Genomic DNA, 21,094 nt, shown 5'->3' on the forward strand with positions numbered 1-21,094 from the left:
AAAGAAAATATATGAGCAGCCAGTAAGCACATGAGAAGATGCTTAACATCATTAATCATTAGGAAATGCAAATCAAAGCAACAATGAGATACCACTTCATATCCCCTAGAATGGCCATAATAAAAAGACTGCCAATAATAAATATTGTTGATGTGAAGAAATTGGAACCCTTGTGCATTGCTAGTGGGAATGTAAAAAGGTGCAGGCACTGTGTAAAACAGGTTCAAAGTTCTTCAAAAGTTAAACATAGAGTTGTCATATGATCCAGCAATTCCACTCCTAGGTGTGTACTCAAGAATGAAAAACATGCATGCCCACACAAAGCTTGTACATGAATGTTTATTATTCCTAATAGCCCTGACCATTCATAGCCTCAGAGTGGAAATTACTCAAATGTTCATCAACTGATGGATAAACAAGATGTGGCATATCCATACAGTAGAATATTATTCATGCGTAAAACAGAATGAAGTACTAACTTATGCTATAACATGATGAACCTTGAAAACATGTTAAATAACAGACGTTAGATCTGTAAGGGCTACACAGTGTGATCCCATTTATATGAAAGGTCAAGAAGAGGCACATTTGTAGAGACAGAAAGTAATAGTACTTGACAGGGACTAGGGAGGAAATGGGTCACTAGTCACTAGTAGGGCGTTTTTAGGTTGGTGACAACCTTGTAAATATGCTAGATGAGGCAGGAGAATAGGGTCTGGAGGCAGGGAACCTAAGGCCATTTCACACAGACTTCTTAGAACCAAATTGAAAAGAAAACTCTAACTTTCCACAGCCTAAGTAACAAAAGGACCAGAGGCTACTCCCTTTGCAATGCCCCCACCTTTTCTGCTGGGCAGTTGGGAAACTGGCTGCTGGAAACCAATCAGACTGTTTGCCGGTCTGTCTTCGTTTGCAACTTTCTAACTTTACCTTAGCCTCTCATTGGTTGCAAAAAAAGAGGAGTGTGATCTTTGTATCCTCCACTTCAGTCTTTGATTGGTTGTTTTCCACAACTAATCAGACCAGTTGAGGGCTACCACTTTATTTACATGAGGTGAGCATCAAGTGGCCAATGGAAAACCTCTAGGGAGTACTCGGACCCGAGAAGATTCTGCATGCGGGCCCTTGAGTCGCTGCTCCTCCAGCTTCCACACTGTAGAGTATACTTTCATTTTCAATAAATCCCTGCTTTCCTTCTTTTGTTGCTTCATTCTTTCTTTGCTTTGCTGGGTGTTTTCTCCAATTCTTTGTTCAAAACGCCAAGAACCTGGACAACTTGCAGTCAAGACCCTCTACTGGTAACAAAGACCTCTGAATTGTACACTTTATAATGGTGAACTTTATGGTATGTGAATTATCTCAATAAAAAACAAGAAACTTTTTTTTTTTTTTTTTTGAGACGGAGTCTCGCTCTGTCGCCCAGGCTGGAGTGCAGTGGGGCAATTTCGGCTCACTGCAAGCTCCGCCTCCCAGGTTCACACCATTCTCCTGCCTCAGCCTCCTGAGTAGCTGGGACTACAGGCAACCGCCACCATGCCCGGCTAATTTTCTGTATTTTTAGTAGAGATGGGGGTTTCATCGTGTTAGCCAGGATGGTCTCGATCTCCTGACCTCGTGATCTGCCCGCCTCAGCATCCCAAAGTGCTGGGATTACAGGCGTGAGCCACCGCGCCCGGCCGACAAGAAACTTTTATAAATAAAACTTACAAGTTCTTTTGGATATCATCATGTAAGCACATCCAGATTATTAAAAGTGGCTATGTCGGCCAGGTGCGGTGGCTCACGCATGTGATCCCAGCACTTTGGCAGGCCGAGGCAGGAGGATCATAGGTCAGGAGATCGAGACTATCCTGGCTAACACAGTGAAACCCTGTCTCTACTAAAAATACAAATAATTAGCTGGGTGTGGTGGCGGACGACTGTAGTCCCAGCTACTTGGGAGACTGAGGCAGGAGAATCACTTGAACCCGGGAGGTGGAGGTTGCAGTGAGCTGAGATGGCACCACTGCACTCCAGCCTGGGTGACAGAGCGAGACTCCATCTCAAAAAAAAAAAAAAAAAAAAAGAAAGAAAGAAAGAAAGAAAAAAAAGTAGCTATGTCAAAAAGGGGACAGTCATCTTAAAGACGGCTTCTTAGCATTCCATCTCTCCTCTCTGATACACTTTTCCTGCTTGTGGATCCTTGCCTTTTTCTTTTCTTTTTTTTTTTGAGATGGAGTCTTGCTCTGTCACTCAGGCTGGAGTGACCACTCGTCATCATCACTTATAACGTCAAGTGATCCTCCCATCTCAGCCTCCCAAAGTGCTGGGATTACAAGCACGAGTCACTGCACCCAGGAGATCCTTGCCTTTCATCCTTGGCTCTCTGGCACTCTCCTGGTTCTGCTCACAGCATTGGCCAGTAAAATTCCAGCCCTACTTCTGCATTATTCTGAATCTGAAGCCAACTTTCTGATTTTCTATTAGGTTGGTGCAAAACTAATTATTAGGCCAGACATGGTGGCTCACGCCTGTAATCCCAGCACTTTTGGAGGCCGAGGCAGGTGGATCACCTGAGGTCAGGAATTCGAGACCAGCCTGGCCAACGTGGTGAAACCCAGTCTCTACTAAAAATACAAAGAAATTAGCTGGGCATGGTGGCTCACACGCCTGTAATCCCAGCTATCTGGCAGGCTGCAGCAGGAGAACCCCTTGAACCTGGGAGGCAGAGGTTGCAGTGAGCCAAGATCGCACCACTGCACTCCAGCCCGGGCGACAAAGAGAGATTCTGTCTCAAAAAAAAAAAAAAAAAAAGGCAGTTTTTGCCTTTTAAAAAAAATTATAAAATGTATTATATATAGCGGAAACTGCAATTACTTTTGCACCAACCTAATAGCATTGAGCCAGCTTACCTCTCTTTGTTGTTACTACAGAAAATCTTTTATGGTTGAAGCTAGGGACAGTACAGGTTCAAATAAGGTTCATTAATGAAGTACTTCCTCTAACTTTTTGGTTCTAAATGGTAGAGTAAGAGCTATTTGGTTATGTGAGTTCACAGTGCAATTACTGGTGTCCCACTAGCAAGTAATAATGTCAAAGAGAAAACAAAATGCACATTACATTCAACAGACAAACACGAAGCCAAGTGCAGGGAAAAGGGAGGAATCACATTCCTGTTCTAAGTTTCAGCTTTCTGTAACAGTTGTTCATGATAACAAAGTATGTTGCTGAGACGGTGGCTTGTTTTCTGGAGTTTCTCTTAGGAATTTCTGACATTTCAGTAATAATTTCCAAATACAGTTTAGGGTTTTCCATAGTCTGTCTATTTTAAAGACTGGAAGTTAAATAAGAAGTAACTGGGAAGGGTATCAAACCAGAGACAGGATCAAACTTTTGTCTTCCACAATAGGGAGAACTTTATTTAGAGAGGAGTGTGTGTCAAGTAATGGAGATCAGAGATAGAGAAGTAAGATGTGAAAACCCAGAGGCGGTAATAAAAAGACTACCGATCAAGGACACAGGCAGACAAGGTACTGCAAAAAGAAGATACCTCCTCGGAGACAGGGCTAGGGAGAAAGATAGGTGCTTAAATGTGGGTTAAGTGGCTCTGAAATGGGCAAGGAGGAATGATAAGGAAGCCATAGGTGGCCGATATCAATACTAGTAGGTTCCCAGCTGACTTCATTTGGGATTTGACTGCATATGCTAAACTCATATTGCAATGTCAAGTTACATCCTCTTAGAGTGTCCTTTCTCTTTGATATTCATTTAGACTTTTAGGACCCTAAAGAGCTCATGCAAACTCACTAAGAATCAAAATGACACAAGCATTAATCTCACCCAAAAGGGTCCCGACATCTAATTTCAGTAGAATATTTTCATTACCTTTTATAATTCTGCCTCTACTAAAGAATCACAGAATAGTACACTAATTCTATTTGTAAAAGAAAAGAACTGTTCTACATCTTCTGTTCTCATAATCTGACAAAGAAATGGGCTGGCCGGGCACGGTGGCTCACGTCATTTGACTGATTCTCTTAAAGTGAAAATTTCAAATAAATTTAGCATTGTAACTAGCCATTTTCTTGCTAGCACAGACCAAGTTTTACTCCATTAGGTGAAATTCTTCAAAAGTTCTTTACCTACTTAATATTTTCAATCAGAATCACAAATACTCTGCTAGTTTGTTGGTAAAAAAGCAAGCTCAGTGTGAATTTTACTGTATTTCAAGAGTAAATAAAAACTGTCAAATCATTTGGAGTTGAGAAGCCTACTCAGGGTTGGAAGGACCCGTTGGTCATTTGGTCTAATCCATTTTTAAATGTGTGGATCAATGTGTGGATGTTTGGACTTCCAAACATCCCCTATTCCTAATAATTCACTTCCAAGCTTGTTTATTATTAGAGAACTAAGTTTCTTCCACAGAATGAATGGAAAACTTTTGCCCTACGGCTTCTGCCCTCTGGTCTAGTTCTGTGCTCCTATGGGACCACACAGAACAAGTCCACAGCCTCTATAATGTATTAGTTTTCCAGAGGCTAAATATAGAAATCAATAATAGTTTTCTAATATCTATATTTGTCTAGTTGGCAAATAGCCTTAAAAATTATTTTAGGGAAACTGATGCACTTGTACATTTACTTTCCAGATAGCGGGAGAACAATTTATCTAGGCCTGGATGATAAATTTTAACCATCATGAACTGCTACAGACAATTTATTCCATGTGCCACAAAATTTAAAATAAGCTAAGTTTGCAAACACATCATGCTAAATAATTCAAATTTAAATTTTTATTATGACAATTGACATATTAAGTGAAAGAAATGACAGAAGTATTATAATAAAACATTTTGAAAGAAAAAGTTACACGATTAGGCCAATAGCTATAAAATGGCTTTAGGCCTGGTTTATAACACCAAGAGTTCTGATCAGACTGTAGTGAGACACTGAACATTTCATTAACAAAAATATTGGCACCAGCCACAACATATTTTGGTTGTCACTTACAAGGAATATTGTATTTAAACAACTATGCACTGCAATTCTAACACACTAGGTGTTCATACACTTAAGTTAACCCCTGAAGCTTTAAGCTACCAAGAATTCCCATACTTTTAATGCACAATTTACTTTGTGTGTTATCAGAATTACATTTCCAGTTTTCTGATCTTCCCTGCCCCCCCCGCCCCCACACACATGCAGTATATTATGTGACAGAGAGCACTCCAGCTTCCATTTGACTAACAGCACGGTCCTGATTACCTCAAGAGTTATATGCTAATCTTGGAGCTTCTGCTTTAAATCTCATCTCCTAGAAACCAAATAAAGCATTCTGAGAACCTATTCCAGGAATACATTTTTTAACGCATAGGAAAATAAAGCATTTCATATAAGCATGCTGGAAAATCAAGAGACATTCTGATCAGACAGTCCCTGAATTCCAGCTATTACTTCAAATCAAAATTCTAAAAGACACCATTTACAAATTTTTATCTAGAATTTGTATTCTTCACATGGAAACTCATGATCCCCAGGCTTCCCTTCTGAATGAGGACAGCAAAAAACTGACGCTGGCAAAACATGAATATAGCTTTGACAGAAATTATGACACACTTAGATGAATTTAATTATTTTCAAGAATACACTTGTACTACAAAGGTGAGAAATTAGAATGGCAAAATTATGACATGGGAAAAAGCACTGACATTTAAACGAAGCTGTGAATATACCATGGTAAAACGTGCCATGTAAAAGACTGTGCTAGAATCAGAAGTTCTACAAGATTTCAAAATACTTAGCGAATAAGGAGGGAACTGAAATTTGAATTTGACTTCCCTTGCTGCCACGCTTCAGCAGACAACTATTCCTGTGGAATGAAGTCCACTGAATAACCAAATAGAGCAATTCTAGTTTTTTCCTTCTTTTATATGAATAGATGAAAATCAAGCCTTGCTCTACCCCCATCTTAGCATAGGACATACCCTTTCGAAGTGTACACAAAACCTCATGGCAGGTTTGGGCAAGCTACAACAGATACCATCATCAAGAAGCTACTTTGAAAGAGAATAGAACACCAGACTAACATTGAGAATACCCTAGTTAGGAATTACAAAAATCATGCCCTATAAGAATATGCTGTTAACAGCCAAATCTGGGCTACTGTAGCTGTTCTGATCCTGAAAATCCATTCACTAATATAAGCTAGATCTGTGTGTGTGTGTGTGTGTGTGTGTGTCTGTGTGCACAATTTTCATGCAGTGACCTTAAAGCTTTGGAGACAGGGCTTGTTACTCTATTAATTTCAAGGCTTGTCCACATAGCAGTTGACATGCACCAATTCTGCTAAAGGGCAGGAGAATGAAAAAGACATGGCACAAATTTTTAAACAATTTTAGGTTTAATTACATAATGCACCTGTAGATGATCTAGCATAAACACAATTGTAAAAAATCTACATCCTATTTTAGGGTATTTTCCCACCTCCCATCCCTTAAAAGCTGTACAGTTATTAAAAAAAAAGGTGACTCTCAAGCAAAATAAACTTTTTTTTTTTTGCAACATACAAAATAAGTTAAATGATTCAGAAGGTTTTGAGCCATGAAGTTCCCGAATAACTGTGTTCTGGCTGTTCACGAGCATGACATGCAAGCTGCTGGTCTATGACCAGAACTCAATAAATACAGATCAAATAAAACCGCAAAACACTTAAATTAGATTTCTTTAGAAACTGATGAAAGTCAAGAAAATATATACTTAGAATTAACAGTTCCATTCTTAACTTACATCATCCAGTGGCAAAAAGCACAAGGCAAGTATTCAGTCCTTAGCAAACTTTCTAGCTTGTACCGGTTTGGACAAAAAAGGAAAAAAAATTCCTTTAAAAATGTTTTTTCTCATTCAAAATATCCAAGAAATTTAATAAATTTCTACTCATCTATTGTTATGCCCTCTCATATAACTTATGTATAGGATAGTAATATTTTAGTTATTAAAATAAAAATAACATCTTCATTAACTGAAACGATTACAATGTGCCAGAATTGGGTTTAATGAATTTTCCAAAGTGGTATAAATATGAAATGAAAAAAAAAATTGTGCTCAGGTGTCCAAAAGGAGGAAAAAAAGTCCACAAATGGGATCCTATTCTAATTGACTTCCAGGAGGGTTTGCATGAATGAATACAAAAAGTGGTGAGTGTATAATCTAAAGTGGTTATATACTAAGTTCATTAAATTTTGGCTTATGACCTCCTTGCTTACTTGGGAATTACTCTGTTCAACATATTACAGTTACTTAGCAATTCTTGGCACTCAAAAGATGTTAAAAGATAATTTAAGTTGGAGCAAAATATTTTGAAAACAAATTAAGTGAACACATAGCAACTCAATTTAAATACATTGATAGCAAAAGGCTTTGACCTTAAGGATTGGCATAAAAACGACACAAAAAAATCAGTTAACTTGCCACTTCCAAAGTAGGTTTACAGGTACATACTTTGGGAAAGGTAGATAAAATAGGAATGGATTTTAATCTAAGAAGATTCAATAATGCATCATATTAAGCAGAAGAGGGCTAGGTAGATTACAGCAGATATGCAGCCTTGGCATTCTCTGCTTCTTGGAGAACGAGTAGGATATTTTGAGAATGTCAAACATCAGGAGAAACTGTTGCCTAGATTTTCCGTAATTAAATGATATTTGTAATTATATCTGTTGCAATACAGCCATCTTATTTCTTTCAATAGTTAATGATGGATTCATTTTTATTTCTTCTGATACTTATCTGAAGTGTGTGCGTGCGCGCACACAAACAAATACACATGTACCATTTAACTCTAGGTCTCTGAATAGTTGTTCTATAGCTGTGAGGCATCACCTTGAATAATGGACCTGTTCCACTGTGTTAGTGAAGAGCAGAGTTCCTAGCTTTTTCTGAATATTAAACTTGTAGATTCATTAGGTTCTTTACAGTTGTGTGGTAGAACTAGCGAATGGTTAACATCTCTTATGCCCACAAACAAGCTAAAAAGGCATTCCTTGTGACAAAGGACATTCCATCAATCCCACTTAAAAACAGCTAACATTTCCTCATCATTTTGACTATTAAGTTAAACAAGTAAATGTCCATGTTTTTCTTAATGTATGTACTTTGCTCAAATATATATTATGGGATGCATTTCATCAACCAAAAAGTAAAAACTGGATATGTGTAACACCCTTTTAAAATTAATTTGTTTAAAAATTTTCAAAAGCTTCATTAGCATTTGAAGTTTTTGGTTCTTGGGCAGGTCACTTTTATATAGATTACCAGTAGACATGAATTTATTCTAAATGAAACTCTCCTTTATCCTCTGAATCTGTAACCTTGAACAATTGAAAAAAGGATGTCGAGGAAATACAACTTGATGTACATTCTTGAAAATATCTCTGCCATCATTTTGCAGTAATGTGCCAATGATGGAAAATGCTTTACACTAAACACTATTTTATCAGCACTGATGTACAAAACCAAAATGTTTTCAGTCTGAGTCATTTTCACATATATTTCAGTTCAAAGTTTCTGCTTTGTGAAAAGCTGACTAGTTTTCAGACCTTTACAGAAATTGCAAACTAAATATACTGAATATTAATCTACATCTCCCTTTAATACATTTGCTACAGTCTAGAGTTTGGGAGTCCAGCTTGTATTTCAAAAAGGGGGGATTAAATTATTAAAGGGCTCTACTATGTAGCAGCTATTGAGTCTAAATCCATGGTTAGTGCTCTAAAAAAGATCCAAGACTGTCTAAACTCTAGATCAATTACTGCTATCCTATACTTTCTGCAGTTCGTAGGGACTGTATTGTCTTTGTATACAGAACATTTCGTTTTCTAAATTTTTTTTTTAACTTCTTCAGGATACCTTCAGAGTGTACTTCAGTGATCATAAACTCTTTGAGGGACTGAATTTGAACTCCAAGCAGCAGAACTGTTTTTGCACTGCTCAAAATTTAATAATCAATAATCAATCTGCATAATAATGTTTTATCAACTGTTTGGATTACATTCTTGGTAGATGACCTATAGTTAATTGATTTAATCAAAATATAAGGTGAGAAGGGGTACATTCACTATCAAGTTGACAAACACTTACTCAAGTTTGGTAAACATCAGGCAGCACAAGTGGTCTCCAAACCCATGTCAGTGGGACATTTGCTAAATGGAATACTCAGCCTTTGCGATGGTAAAAATTACCTTAGGCTTTCTATAGAAGAAGAGTAAAAATAACTCCTTATTTCACATTAGGCATCCTGTTAAAATTATCTACCCATTTAATACTACTTCTGATCACTGGCTTAACTGAGGAATAGAACTAATAGGTGGAAGGAGGAGCTGGTGTGTCCAGAGGTAGAGACAGGGCACATGGGAGAGTTTCCACACAATAGTGGCTTTACCCAGTTGCAGGACTAAAATGGTGGGGTGAGACTGGGTGGCAGGAAAGGGCACCTGTACATTCAAACCACTTACCTTGCACTGGTAGAAATCTTTATATTGCTGGCCTGTTTTAGATAGTTTAAAAGGTTAATTCTTAGCTGACTTGCAAATAAATAAAACAAACCTAGCTGGAAAGGAGACTGTAAGTGAATGCAGCTCCTTCCACAGTCCTGCTTTACCGTCTGTGAATGTAAGCCCTTCCTTCCCTTCCAGTGGAACACTGTCTCAAAATAAAAATCACAACTTACTTGGAACCACACGCTATTGGTGCATCCTATTTTTAGGCTGCTTTCATTATTTTATTTTTTTACAGATACATACACATTGCTAGAATCAAAGCAAAAATATTAATGGGCAGGTACTACAGAACTAAAGTGAAACAAAACAAAACAACAAACAACTGAAAAACAACAGCTATAAACTTTCAAGGCCAAAAGATAAGATTTAAGGGCAATACCTGTTGAAGAAGGAAAAGGAGTATAAAGTTCCTAGAGAGGTATTTATAATGCAAATCTAATGCCAGCTTTTTAGTAATAAAAAAGAGAAGTGCTTTACTATATACTGACTAGCACATAATATTTAATTTGGAAAGAAAAATTAATGACGTTCCTTGGGCCAGCAGCAGATATGGTGTGTCCATTGCCGGCAACAGACACAACACTGGAACAGAAAAACCCAAATCCCAGGGCAAAAGTATTCACAGAAGTAATGGTTGAAGGTTTCAGGATTTAACAGGCTAGGTTTAATCACAAGTGCTACACTCTGTACAATGTTATGGCTCTGCCTGAAGTTTTACAGCTATAACAGAAACTAAATAAGACAAAGTTCATATTTTAGTGTCAATTACATGTTAGGTATTTAGTTAGTTAAAAACCCTTTCTTTTTTTTAAATAAAGGGCTTTCCTTTAAAGTGTTGAGATGTTTGAAATGGATGTCATGCCTATTAATTACATCGGCAGTTCTCATTCAACTCTATGTTGGTTGTATGACTATTAATGAATTTTAATAGAAGTCTAATGGCCAAAGGCCAAAACTACATTCAAACTCTGCTAATATATCCAGGCAGATAGGAAATTCCAACACACACACATACGCACACACACACACACACATACGCACACATGCTAAAACTCAAACTAAAAACCTCCCAAAGGAACTGCTTTGTTTGTAGACTTCAATTTGAAGTAGATACTAAGGGCAAGAATAGACCAGTTAAAATTCACCTGAAAATCTCTTCCCAGTCTTCAAATGTGCTAAAATATCACTGTCAGCTTAGCATCTCTTCATGTATGTTATATATAGATGTATTTTTTTCAAAATGATATTTCAGATATTTAAACATCAAGTGGCCAGAAGACAAGAGTTATACTATTGGCAAAGTTTACGGTCCACCCAGGCCTTAACAAAGACCACATCCATTTCGCTAATAACTCTCCATCAGACATAATATATTTGAGGCCACCTTATTACCACTGCATAAAGCTATTTAAAAAAATGTGTTGCTAGCACAGTCTGGTTGGCAAAGCTTCATTATACATTTTACTGTACAAATGCTTTTCAGATGATTTTATTTTTTTTAAAACAAGAAACTCTGCTATAACAGAAATTTAGGTTAATTATGATGGTACTTTCACTGTCTCTTCTTTATTAAGTGTGGTTATCTCCAATAGTAAACAAGTTGATTTCACAAAGGCTGTTACTAAATGACTTATGTATGATGTTATCTACAATTCTCAAACTGTAACAGTACAGACTTGAACTTTTAAATTGTCTGTAAATCATCATCTATGCCATGAATGTTTAAATATAATATATATTTAATATGAAAAAGCTAAAGCACAAGTGCTTTCTCCCACCCCTAAATTCTGTTTTGGGCCCTCACAGATTCGGAATGCATTCTCATCCACCCTTTTTCACAAAGTCAGGAGAGCTCAGGAAATATAAAGTCAAAAATATACAAATCTTTGTTGTTATTATAATAAGATTTTTTTCCATGAATGAAATTACCAAGGACCATGAACCTGGAAAAAGAAAATCAAAAGGAATTTACAGCAATTATTTGTCTTCAAAGTTCAAAACTGGTCACTTCACAGAAAGACTTCAGGATTTGTTGAAATTTTTCTTCTAAAAAGTCATTCTGTAGTGGAGTTTTCTAGGAAAAATTAAACAGCTTTTAATAACTGGCCCGCTGGTGTGAGAGCTACCGTGGAATAAATTAGCACAAAAATGGAAAAAAAGTCTTATAACTGTTCACTGTTACAGACGTAATCAACAAGGTCAGTCACTCTCAAAAGCTCATCTTCCTCCTCTTCTGGTGCTCCTGCCTCCTGCCCACCACTTGTCCCATTGGAGGCGAGGCTTGCACTGGCTGTGCTGTTGTCCTTGGGGGTCTGAGACTTCTCAGTAGGCTTGCCAATCAAGTTCTCAATGGCTTTGCCAGGACTCTGTCCATTGGTTGAAGGTAAGTCCACTAAGCTATAGTCCAATGGGCTCCCCACTTTGCCTACATTTTCAAAGTCCTCTTCCTCATCACTTTCTATCCGGTAGGGCTTCTTGGTGCTCTCTTGTTCTGAGGGCAGGACCCTAGGCTGGCTGTCATGGGCAGGCTGATTTGCATCTCCATGAGCATTGTCACAACTCTCCTCCTCATCCGTCTCAATCCGGTGTAGCCGTTTGCGGGATGGTTTGCCTTCCTCTTCCTCCTCCTCCTCATCTGCTTCTGAATACTCATCTGTGCTTCGGCCCCGCTTTCGAACTGACCGCTTTGATTCTTTAGCTAGCTCGTCATCTTCAGAGTTCTTGGACAAATAGCTCTCTAGAATAAACAGCACATTTAAGCCATTGGCATGGGTAACCATAAACGAATTTAATTCTCCTTTTCCTCCCCATATTCACCACGTCCTGCTTTCAGAATTGCTTGTACATAAAAATGTCCTTTCAATAATTGGCCTGATTTCTCTCCTCAGCCCCATAACAGTGCCCAATATGATTCATGGTATACTTTATTTATGATTTTAGAGAATATTTTCTTTTTTTTTTTGAGACCAAGTCTCACACTGTCACCCAGGCTAGAGTACAATGGCGTGATCTTGGCTCACTGCAACCTCCACCTCCCGGGTTCAAGCCATTCTCCTGCCTCAGCCTCCCGAGTAGCTGGGATTACAGGTGCCTGCCACCACACCAGGCTAACTTTTTGTATTTTTAGTAGAGACGGGGTTTCACTATGTTAGCCAGGCTGGTCTCGAACTCCTGACTTTGTGATCCATCTGCCTTGGCTTCCCAAAGTACTGGGATTACAGGCGTGAGCCACCGCACCTGGTCTACTTTATTTTTTGAGACGGAGTCTCACTCTGTCTCCCAGGCTGGAGCATAGTGGCGCAAACTCGGCTGACTGCAACCTCTGCCTCCCAGGTTCCAGCAATTCTCCTGCCTCAGCCTCCCGAGGAGCTGTGATTACAGGCGTATGTGCTGCCACACCCAGCTAATTTCTTTACATTTTTAGTAGAGACGGGGTTTCACCATGTTGGCCAGACTGGTCTCAAACTCCTGGCCTCAAGTGATCTGCCCACCTTGGCCTCCCAAAGTGCTGGGATTACAGGCGTGAGCCACTGTGCCTGGCCAACAGCAAATTTCTTGGGGAAGATGTCTGATAATGCTTGAATTAAATGAAGATAGGTTAGTTACAAACTAAGAAACTCCTTCCCACTAGTACACAAATTAGGTTATCATGTCAACATGCTGATAAGGAAAGATTTAAACTGGACACCCAACTCTGTACATCTTAAACACTGTGCCAATTCTCATCTTAGTTATCAGACACCCTTGGTAGTCTTAATTGTCTTCTCTTCTTTGTCTATACAGTTGGGCCTCCCTATCCATGAATTTAACCAACTGCAGATGGAAAATATTCAGGAAAAAAATAGATGGTAGTGTCTGAACTGAACATACATAGACTTTTTTCTTGTCATTCACTAAACAATACAGTATAACAATTATATAGCATTTACATTGTATCAGGTATTTTAAATATTCTAGAGATTAAAGTATATGGAGGATATGGGTAGGTTATATGCAAATATGACACCATTTTATATGAGGGACTTATAAATCCAAGGATTTTGGTATCTGCGGGGATCCTGAAACCAATCCCCAATGGATACTGAAGATGACTCTACTTCCATTTTAGAAGAGCTCACCTAGTCTCACAACTTGGCATGCCATCTATATGCTAACGGCTTTCATATTTATTTTAGGCAACCACTGAATTCCAGACTAGTGTATCAAACTGCCTACTTGACATCTAGGCTTGGGTATCTCTAAGCAGGCATTTCAAATGACGTGTCTCAAACTGGGCTCCTAAATTTTCTCCTTAATCCTGCAGCACTGTGGTCTCTACCATCTTAGTTTTTCACAATTGCTCCTCCAATTTCTCAGTCATCCTTGATTATTTTCTTTCTCTCACCCAACCCAACAGTAAATCCTTTCGGTCTCACTTTAAAACATACCCCTAATGTGACTGCTTTTGCCTCTTTACTGCTACTGACCCAGTTCTACCCTCCATCATCTCTCACCTGGACTATTACAATAACTTCCCAATGGGTCTTCTAGCTTCTGCCCTGGCCCCCTTCAATCTATTCATAACACAGCTACCACAGCAAATTAAAACCTAAGTCAGATCACATCACTCCTTTGCTCAAAATGTGGGATGGTTTGCTTTCCTCTTCCTCTTCCTCCTCATCTGCTTCTCAATACTCATCTGTGCTTTGGCCCAAATGTTTCTCACCTCACACGAAATAAAAATCCAAAGTCCATACAATACCCTACTCTGTGTTACCTAATATGGTAAACACTAGTCACATGTGGTTATTTTAAATTTAAATTAGTTAAAATTAAATAAAAATTAAAATTCAGTTCCATGGTCACTCTAGCCGCATTTCAAGTGCTCAAGCCATATGAAGGCTAGTGGCTATTGTAACCATCAGCACATATATAATCACTGCAGAAAGTTAAACTGCATGGCACTATTTATCATCAGAGATTAGCACATCTTTTATATAAGAGGCAGGCCCTATACTCTCAGTCACAACAACTCAGCTTTTTGAGAAAGCAGGCAATAGACAATATGTAAACAAGCGGGCATGGTAGTCTTCCAATAAAAATTGTATTACAGGGTAGGGTGCAGTGGCTTACACCTGTAATCCTAACACTGTGGGGGGCCAAGGTGGGGGGTGGATCGCTTGAGGCCAGGAGTTTAAGGCCAGCCAGGGCAACACTGCAAGATCTCATCTCCATTAAAAAAAAAAATTAAAAATTAGCACAGTGTGGTGGCTTATGCCACTTCTAGCCACTTGGGAGGCTGAGGAGGGTAGACTGCTTGAGCACAGCAGATTGAGGCTATGGTGAGCTGTGATTATGCCACTGAACGCCAGCCAGGGTGAGCCTCTGTTTCAAAAACAAAAACAAAACCTTGCTTTTTTATTTATGTAAGCAGGTGGGCTGTTGTTTGCTGACTGGTCCCCACTGACCTCTTTGCTTCATCTCATTATGTTTGCCTTCACTCACTCTGCTCCAACAACCCTGCACTCCCTTCTGTTTGCTGAACATGACAAGCACAAACATATCTCAAGGACTTCATACTTATTGTTCCATCTGCCTGTACCATTCTTCTTTTAGATAACTGCATGACTCACACACAACATTTCTTTCAGGTCTTCACTCAAATGTTTTCTTAGTGAGGATTTCCTTAGTATATTATCTGAAATTCAACTACTTTCCCAACCCCCTTTTCTCCTTTATTTTTTTCCACAGCACTCATCTCTAATATATCATATATTCTACTTATCTATCTTGTTTATTGTCGCTTTCTTCCCAACTAAAATAAGAGTTTCATAAGAACTATTTTGTCTGCTGTTATATGCCGGTGCTTGGAACAGGGCCTAGTTTAATAAATATTCATATTTAACGGCTTAACTAATGCATTTATGTTTGTCTCTGTGACACATGAAGGTAAGTACACATTCAAAACAGATGTTCACCTCCCTTCTTTAGCATTTCACATCCAAACATTTTTTTCCCCTTTCTCTTTTGTCTTGGGCTCAAACTTAAATTCATGTTTAATCTATGAAAGCAAAACAATCTTCAAAACAGGCCATAAAGCTGGGTGCGGTGGCTCAGGCCTATAATCGCAGCACTTTGGGAGGCCGAGGCGGGCGGATTACCTGAGGTCAGGAGTTTGAGACTAGCCTGGTCGACATGGTGAAACCCCGTCTCTACTAAAAATACAAAAATTAGCCAGGCGTGGTGGCGCATGCTTAAAATCCTAGCTATTGGGAGGTTTTTTTGACTCTGTCTCCAAAAAAAAAAAAAAAAAAAAAAAAAACATATATATATATATATAAAATAAATAATAAAATAAAAAAGACTAAATGGATGTCAGAAATTCATATTTTAGAGCTTGTCTTGTACTACTGGTAGGGGCACAGCTATAGCTATTAGGAAATAAAACAGTTTCCAATGGAAATCATAGTAAAGGTGGAAAGAGACAGTAGGCACTTTTATTTGAAACCTTTCAGCTATTGAGGACATAAGAGGTTATTTCAAAATGAGGGCCATGAATAAGGGAGTAAAAAAAAGAAGCAGAATAAATTTTGATCAGATCACAATTTTCTGAGATTCTTCTAGTTTCAATGAAAATTTTAACTACAATGGAGATCTTAAAAATTAGCCTCTTATCAAGTATCCTTTATTTAAACTATAATATGCACAAAATTATAGGTTTTATCTCAAAGATACTATTGGTTATATGAATTTTTTTTCTTTTGAGACACAGTCTTGCTCTGTCACCCAGGGTGGAATGCAGTGGTGCGATCTTGGCTCACTGCAACCTCTGCCTCCCAGGTTCAAGCAGTTCTCCTGCCTCAATCTCCTGAGTAGCTAAGATTACAGATGCAAATCACCACACAGGCTAATTTTTTAATTTTTAGTAGAGACAAGGTCTCACCATGTTGGACAGGCTGGTCTTGAGCTCCTGGCCTCAAGAGATTTGCCTGCCCTGGCCTACCAAACTGCTGGGATTACAGGCATAAGCCACCACACCTGGCCTGGTTATATGAATTTTAAAGAATGGTACAGAATCACAATCCTGAGTTCACTTTATAATGTCTATTTTGCCTTGTCCAAACTTCTACACGTAGGAGACCTATGCCTTACCTTCACTCTCTGAGCTGGAAAGTCTTCGCTTGTGAACTCGCCTTATTTCTTTACCACGTCGTAAACTCTTCTGGGAACCGTCACTTTCCGAGTCTTCTTTGTAGTTAATTTGTCTTTTCTGATTTCTCCTTGACCGCCTTCGCCGAGTTTCTACAAAATCATCACTAAAATCATCACTGAAGTCACTTTCTATTTAAAAAAAAAGGAAGAAAAAAGTACAAAATTTAAGTCTATTAAGTAGAAATGTAGCTTAGGTTATAAAAATGAAAAGCTACTAAGCAGAGTTCAGTCATAAATATTTTTAAGTGAACAGTAACTTTTGTAAGTCTCATTTTATTTGAGAGAGTATCTCACTGTCACACAGGCTGGAGTGCAGTGGCATGAACGCAGCTGACTACAGCTTCAACCTCCCGGGCTCAAGAGAGCCTCTGGCCTCAGCCGCCCCAGTAGCTAGAGCTAGGATCACAGGCACGCACTACTACGCCTGGCTACCTACCAAAGCGTTGAGATTATAATATACCTGGCCTTTAAGTCTCACTTAAAAAAAAAAAAAAAAAAAAAAAAAAAAAAAAAAAAGAATGAGTCAATCTGTGGGGGTTTTTAATGCCAAACCTCACAATGTATACTCTTAGCAGTGAATCCTCAAGATTAGAAAATGTTTTATCCTTTTTTGTTTGTTTTTGAGACAGAGTCTCACTATGTCGCCCAGGCTAGAGTGTAGTGGCGTGATCTTGGCTCACTGCAACCTCCACCTCCCAGGTTCAAGCAATTCTCCTGCCTCAGCCTCCCAAGTAGCTGGGACTACAGGTACCCACTACCACACCCAGCTAATTTTTATATTTTTAGTAGAGATGGGGTTTTGCCATGTTGGCCAGGCTGGTCTTGAACTCCTGACCTCAAGTGGTCTGCCTGCCTCGGCCTCCCAAATTGCTGGGATTACAGGCGTGAGCCACCGCGCCCGGCCTAAATATTTTATATATTTTTAGAAATAGTCCTTATTGCAACTGACCTACAGCTACCTGGTCAGGTACACAGTTGCCATGACTGCTCTTCTTGGTAGACGGCTACCACAAATCTGCCTCCTGATAATCTGCTGTTCTACATGTGGCTATAGTCATAATGTATTGCAGAGGTTAAGCCCTCTAACCAAAGAAAACTCATGAATCTGTTCCACATAAATATAGAACTCAAGTTAGATTTTTGACTTTTCTCCATAAAGAATACAAATCTGCTAAATAAAGTACACAGACCTAAACTTGCAAAGCACTGCTAAATAGCATTGTTCTTGTCATCTCTGATCAATAAACCAGAGTGAGGCTATTGCGTTATGTCACCGCTGTTTTTCAGAATGTTAAATTCCACCAAAGTACTACATTCAAGCTTGTTATTCTTTCATGGATTTCAAACATTTCAAAATAGCTTGCCAATAGGTCGAAGTGGTTCTCATTGGCCAAATTTCGGACAAATGGAGCCTAAATAGTGATGGGAATGTAGTATATCCACTGATCAGAATAAGAATCCATGAGTATACACTGACATAAATAAACAAACATATGGAGGAGAAGGGAAATGTTCTTTCTTACAGAACAACAATAAATAAATATAACAGACATGACAGAGTTAGAATTATCCACAGAAACTAAAACTAGTAGGTGAAATATAAGGAACAGGATATTTAAATAGTCTCAAATTCCCACAAATTACTTATTAATTATAAGGAAAAATAATAAAGAGACTCAGAAGATGCAACATTCTCTGTGCTATTCCTGCTATAAATGCGTAATCTGAATCTTATTACAAGGAAACAAAAGAAATCCAAACTGAGAAACATCTTACAAAACAACTAGTATGTACTCTTTAAAAATATCAAGATCGATGAGACAAAATTTGAGGAACATTCCAGATTAATAGAGACTAAAGAGATGTGAATAAACACATAGCCCTGGAATGGATCCTGGGTTAGGAAAATAAAAAGATATAAAGAATAATACAGAGATACTTGATAAAAATTTGAATGTGTACTGTTAATTAGGTAATAGCATTATATCAATGTTAAAATATCTGAATTTGGTAACTGCACTGTGGTTATGTAAGAAAATGTCCTTGTTCTTAAGAAATAATCACTGATAAAGCGGCATGATATTATCATCACTTATTTAGACAGTTTAGGAAAGAAGATAAATAAAACCAAAAAACCCCCACAAAGATGGCCAGAGTCTGACACTCATATCTATGGTTCTTCTCCAGTAAGATGACACCTATCCAGTAAGTAAACGCGTGCTCCAGTAAGATGAGCACGCATTTCTTTTAGTGGTTGAGCCTCTATTTACTCACTTAATAAGGATAAGCATACTCTATAACACCACCAACTACTGTTAACCTGTAAAAACTACTCAACACTGACTGTGGTCTAAATGTGAGTTAACTTATATTCTTCTCTCTTCAACAGCTGGGCATCGATGGAAATGTTCACGGTTTATTGAAAATGATTTCCAAGAAACCCTATGAAGGTGAAGGTTTAGGCATGGAAACATTTGACACCAAGGAGTCATCACAATCCTACTAGGCATCTGATATGAAGTTAACATATCAATCTGTACGTATTTTCTCAGATGTGCTTTCTATGAGAAAAATTTAGTCAGAAATAAGTCTTAGGAACAGAATTTTAAGAACTCTTAACTCCAGAAGTCGTAAGAATTTGTTGAGCTGGCCAGTGTGCTGGCTCGTGCCTATAATCCCAGCACTTTGGGAGGCTGAGGTGGGCAGATCACCTGAGGTCGGGAGTTTGAGACCAGCCTGGCCAACATGGAGAAACTCCGTTTCTAAATACAAAATTAGCCGGTCATGGTGTGCATGCCTGTAATCCCAGCTACTTGGGAAGCTGAGGCAGGAGAATCGCTTGAACCCGGGACGTAGAGGTTGCGGTGAGCCGAGATGGTGCCATTGCACTCCAGCATGAGCAACAAGAAAAAAAAAAAAAAAAGAATTTGTTGAGCTGAGGTATCATATGGATACAGATTATTTTTACCAGAGTCTCTACTATTCTCCTCAGATTCCTCCTCTTCATCATCATCGGAATACTTTTTCTTTGGGGTCTTTCTTCGCAAACGCCTGCTCTGCCTCATTGGCCGAGAGGGGTGTCGCCTCAGTCTACGGCTACAAAAGTCAGTGTCACTGTCATCATTAGATGGTGGATCTTCTTCACTTTCATCTGGGTTTTCATCAGACACAACAAATTCATCTTGAGATCTGTCCAAGAGAAATCAGATAAAATACAATAGTATTTAGAAGAGTGAACCCATTTTTTAAGAGTACTAAGTTCAAATTCTAGTGAGCCCAGTGAATCATTAAGTATAGTGCAACATATCCAGATAATTGTATCAAATGCCCTATTTATAAAATGGGGAAAATGTTTTGCCCCCTATCCTCTTAGGAGGGGTTGTAAAGATGAATTAATGTTGATTTCTGTACTGGTTTGACCTCTTGAGATGTCCCCCATGTTAAATTCAACATATTCAAAAGTGAATTCATTATTTCCCAATCTACTTCTCTCTTCTGTTCCCTGGCCTGGTATTTGGCGTCATCACTCATCCAGTAACTCCAACCAGAAACGTGGTATATATCCTAACTTTCCCCTTTTCATTGATCATATCTAATCAATTACTAATTTCTCTAGAGTCTACCTCTTAAAAGATAATCTCTCAAACCTGATCTCTTCTGTTTTCAGCTTTTCATACTCACCTAAACTACAAAAGCAACTCCACAAATAGTTTCTCTAATATCTGGTCTCATTTCCCCTCAATCTATTCTCCAAATGAATGCCAGGATGAATCTTTCTGAAGCATAAATCTCATATTAATTTTGTGTTTAAAACCCTTCACTGGTTTTGTATAATTTTCAAGATAAGTCAAAACACTTATGCATGACTAATAAAACACTCCCTAATCTGGTTCTTTTTATCACTTCGCCACATCTCCAGCAGGGCACTCTCTACTTCATCCCCTTATTCCGGCTATCCTGAGCCAACAGGAGTTTCCCAAACATTCCATGACATTTTATGGCTTGCTGTCTTGGACATAAAACTTCTATGCTTATAATACCTTTATCTTATCCTGCTTTTAGTCCCACACTTGTTGATTCCAAATATTTATTCTTTAAATTTAAGATCAAGCTTTACTTTTACTTTAAGCCAACTTTCCTCTGTACCCTAATTTATCTTTCCCTGTATTTTAGTAGCAGTTACGCAGAACGACTTTTTTTGTGGTTTATATGCTTGTTTCCTCTTCTAATAATCTGAAAGGAGAAACTCTGCAATATTGTTTCAATTTCAACTCTGCAAAGAAGCCTTTCTTGATCTTCTATACTGGATTACCTGTCCCAAGTCCAACTCCTATGAGTCATGAGAGGATAATATCTAATTACTTATTTATT

The 21,094-nt window shown here is 38.4% G+C and overlaps 2 protein-coding genes across 3 annotated transcripts in view; both read right to left on the reverse strand.

The window, feature by feature from the left end:
- CLNS1A (chloride nucleotide-sensitive channel 1A) overlaps positions 1-21,094 on the reverse strand; it is an 820,929-nt gene that overhangs the window by 40,818 nt on the left and 759,017 nt on the right. The gene's annotated exons all lie outside the window — the stretch shown is intronic.
- The window catches only part of RSF1 (remodeling and spacing factor 1), a 157,996-nt gene continuing 141,651 nt past the window's right edge, over positions 4,750-21,094 (reverse strand). For both annotated transcript variants that reach the window (XM_050757462.1, XM_050757461.1), the window contains exons 14-16: positions 19,692-19,912; positions 16,664-16,852; positions 4,750-12,269 (exon numbers count right to left, since the gene is read on the reverse strand). In XM_050757462.1, coding sequence (XP_050613419.1) covers positions 11,695-12,269; positions 16,664-16,852; positions 19,692-19,912 — 985 coding nt within the window. In that variant the 3' untranslated portion in view covers positions 4,750-11,694. The remainder of the gene's footprint in view (positions 12,270-16,663; positions 16,853-19,691; positions 19,913-21,094) is intronic.

Source organism: Macaca thibetana, chromosome 14 (assembly GCF_024542745.1).
Source record: "Macaca thibetana thibetana isolate TM-01 chromosome 14, ASM2454274v1, whole genome shotgun sequence".
Classification (NCBI taxonomy): Eukaryota; Metazoa; Chordata; class Mammalia; order Primates; family Cercopithecidae; genus Macaca; species Macaca thibetana.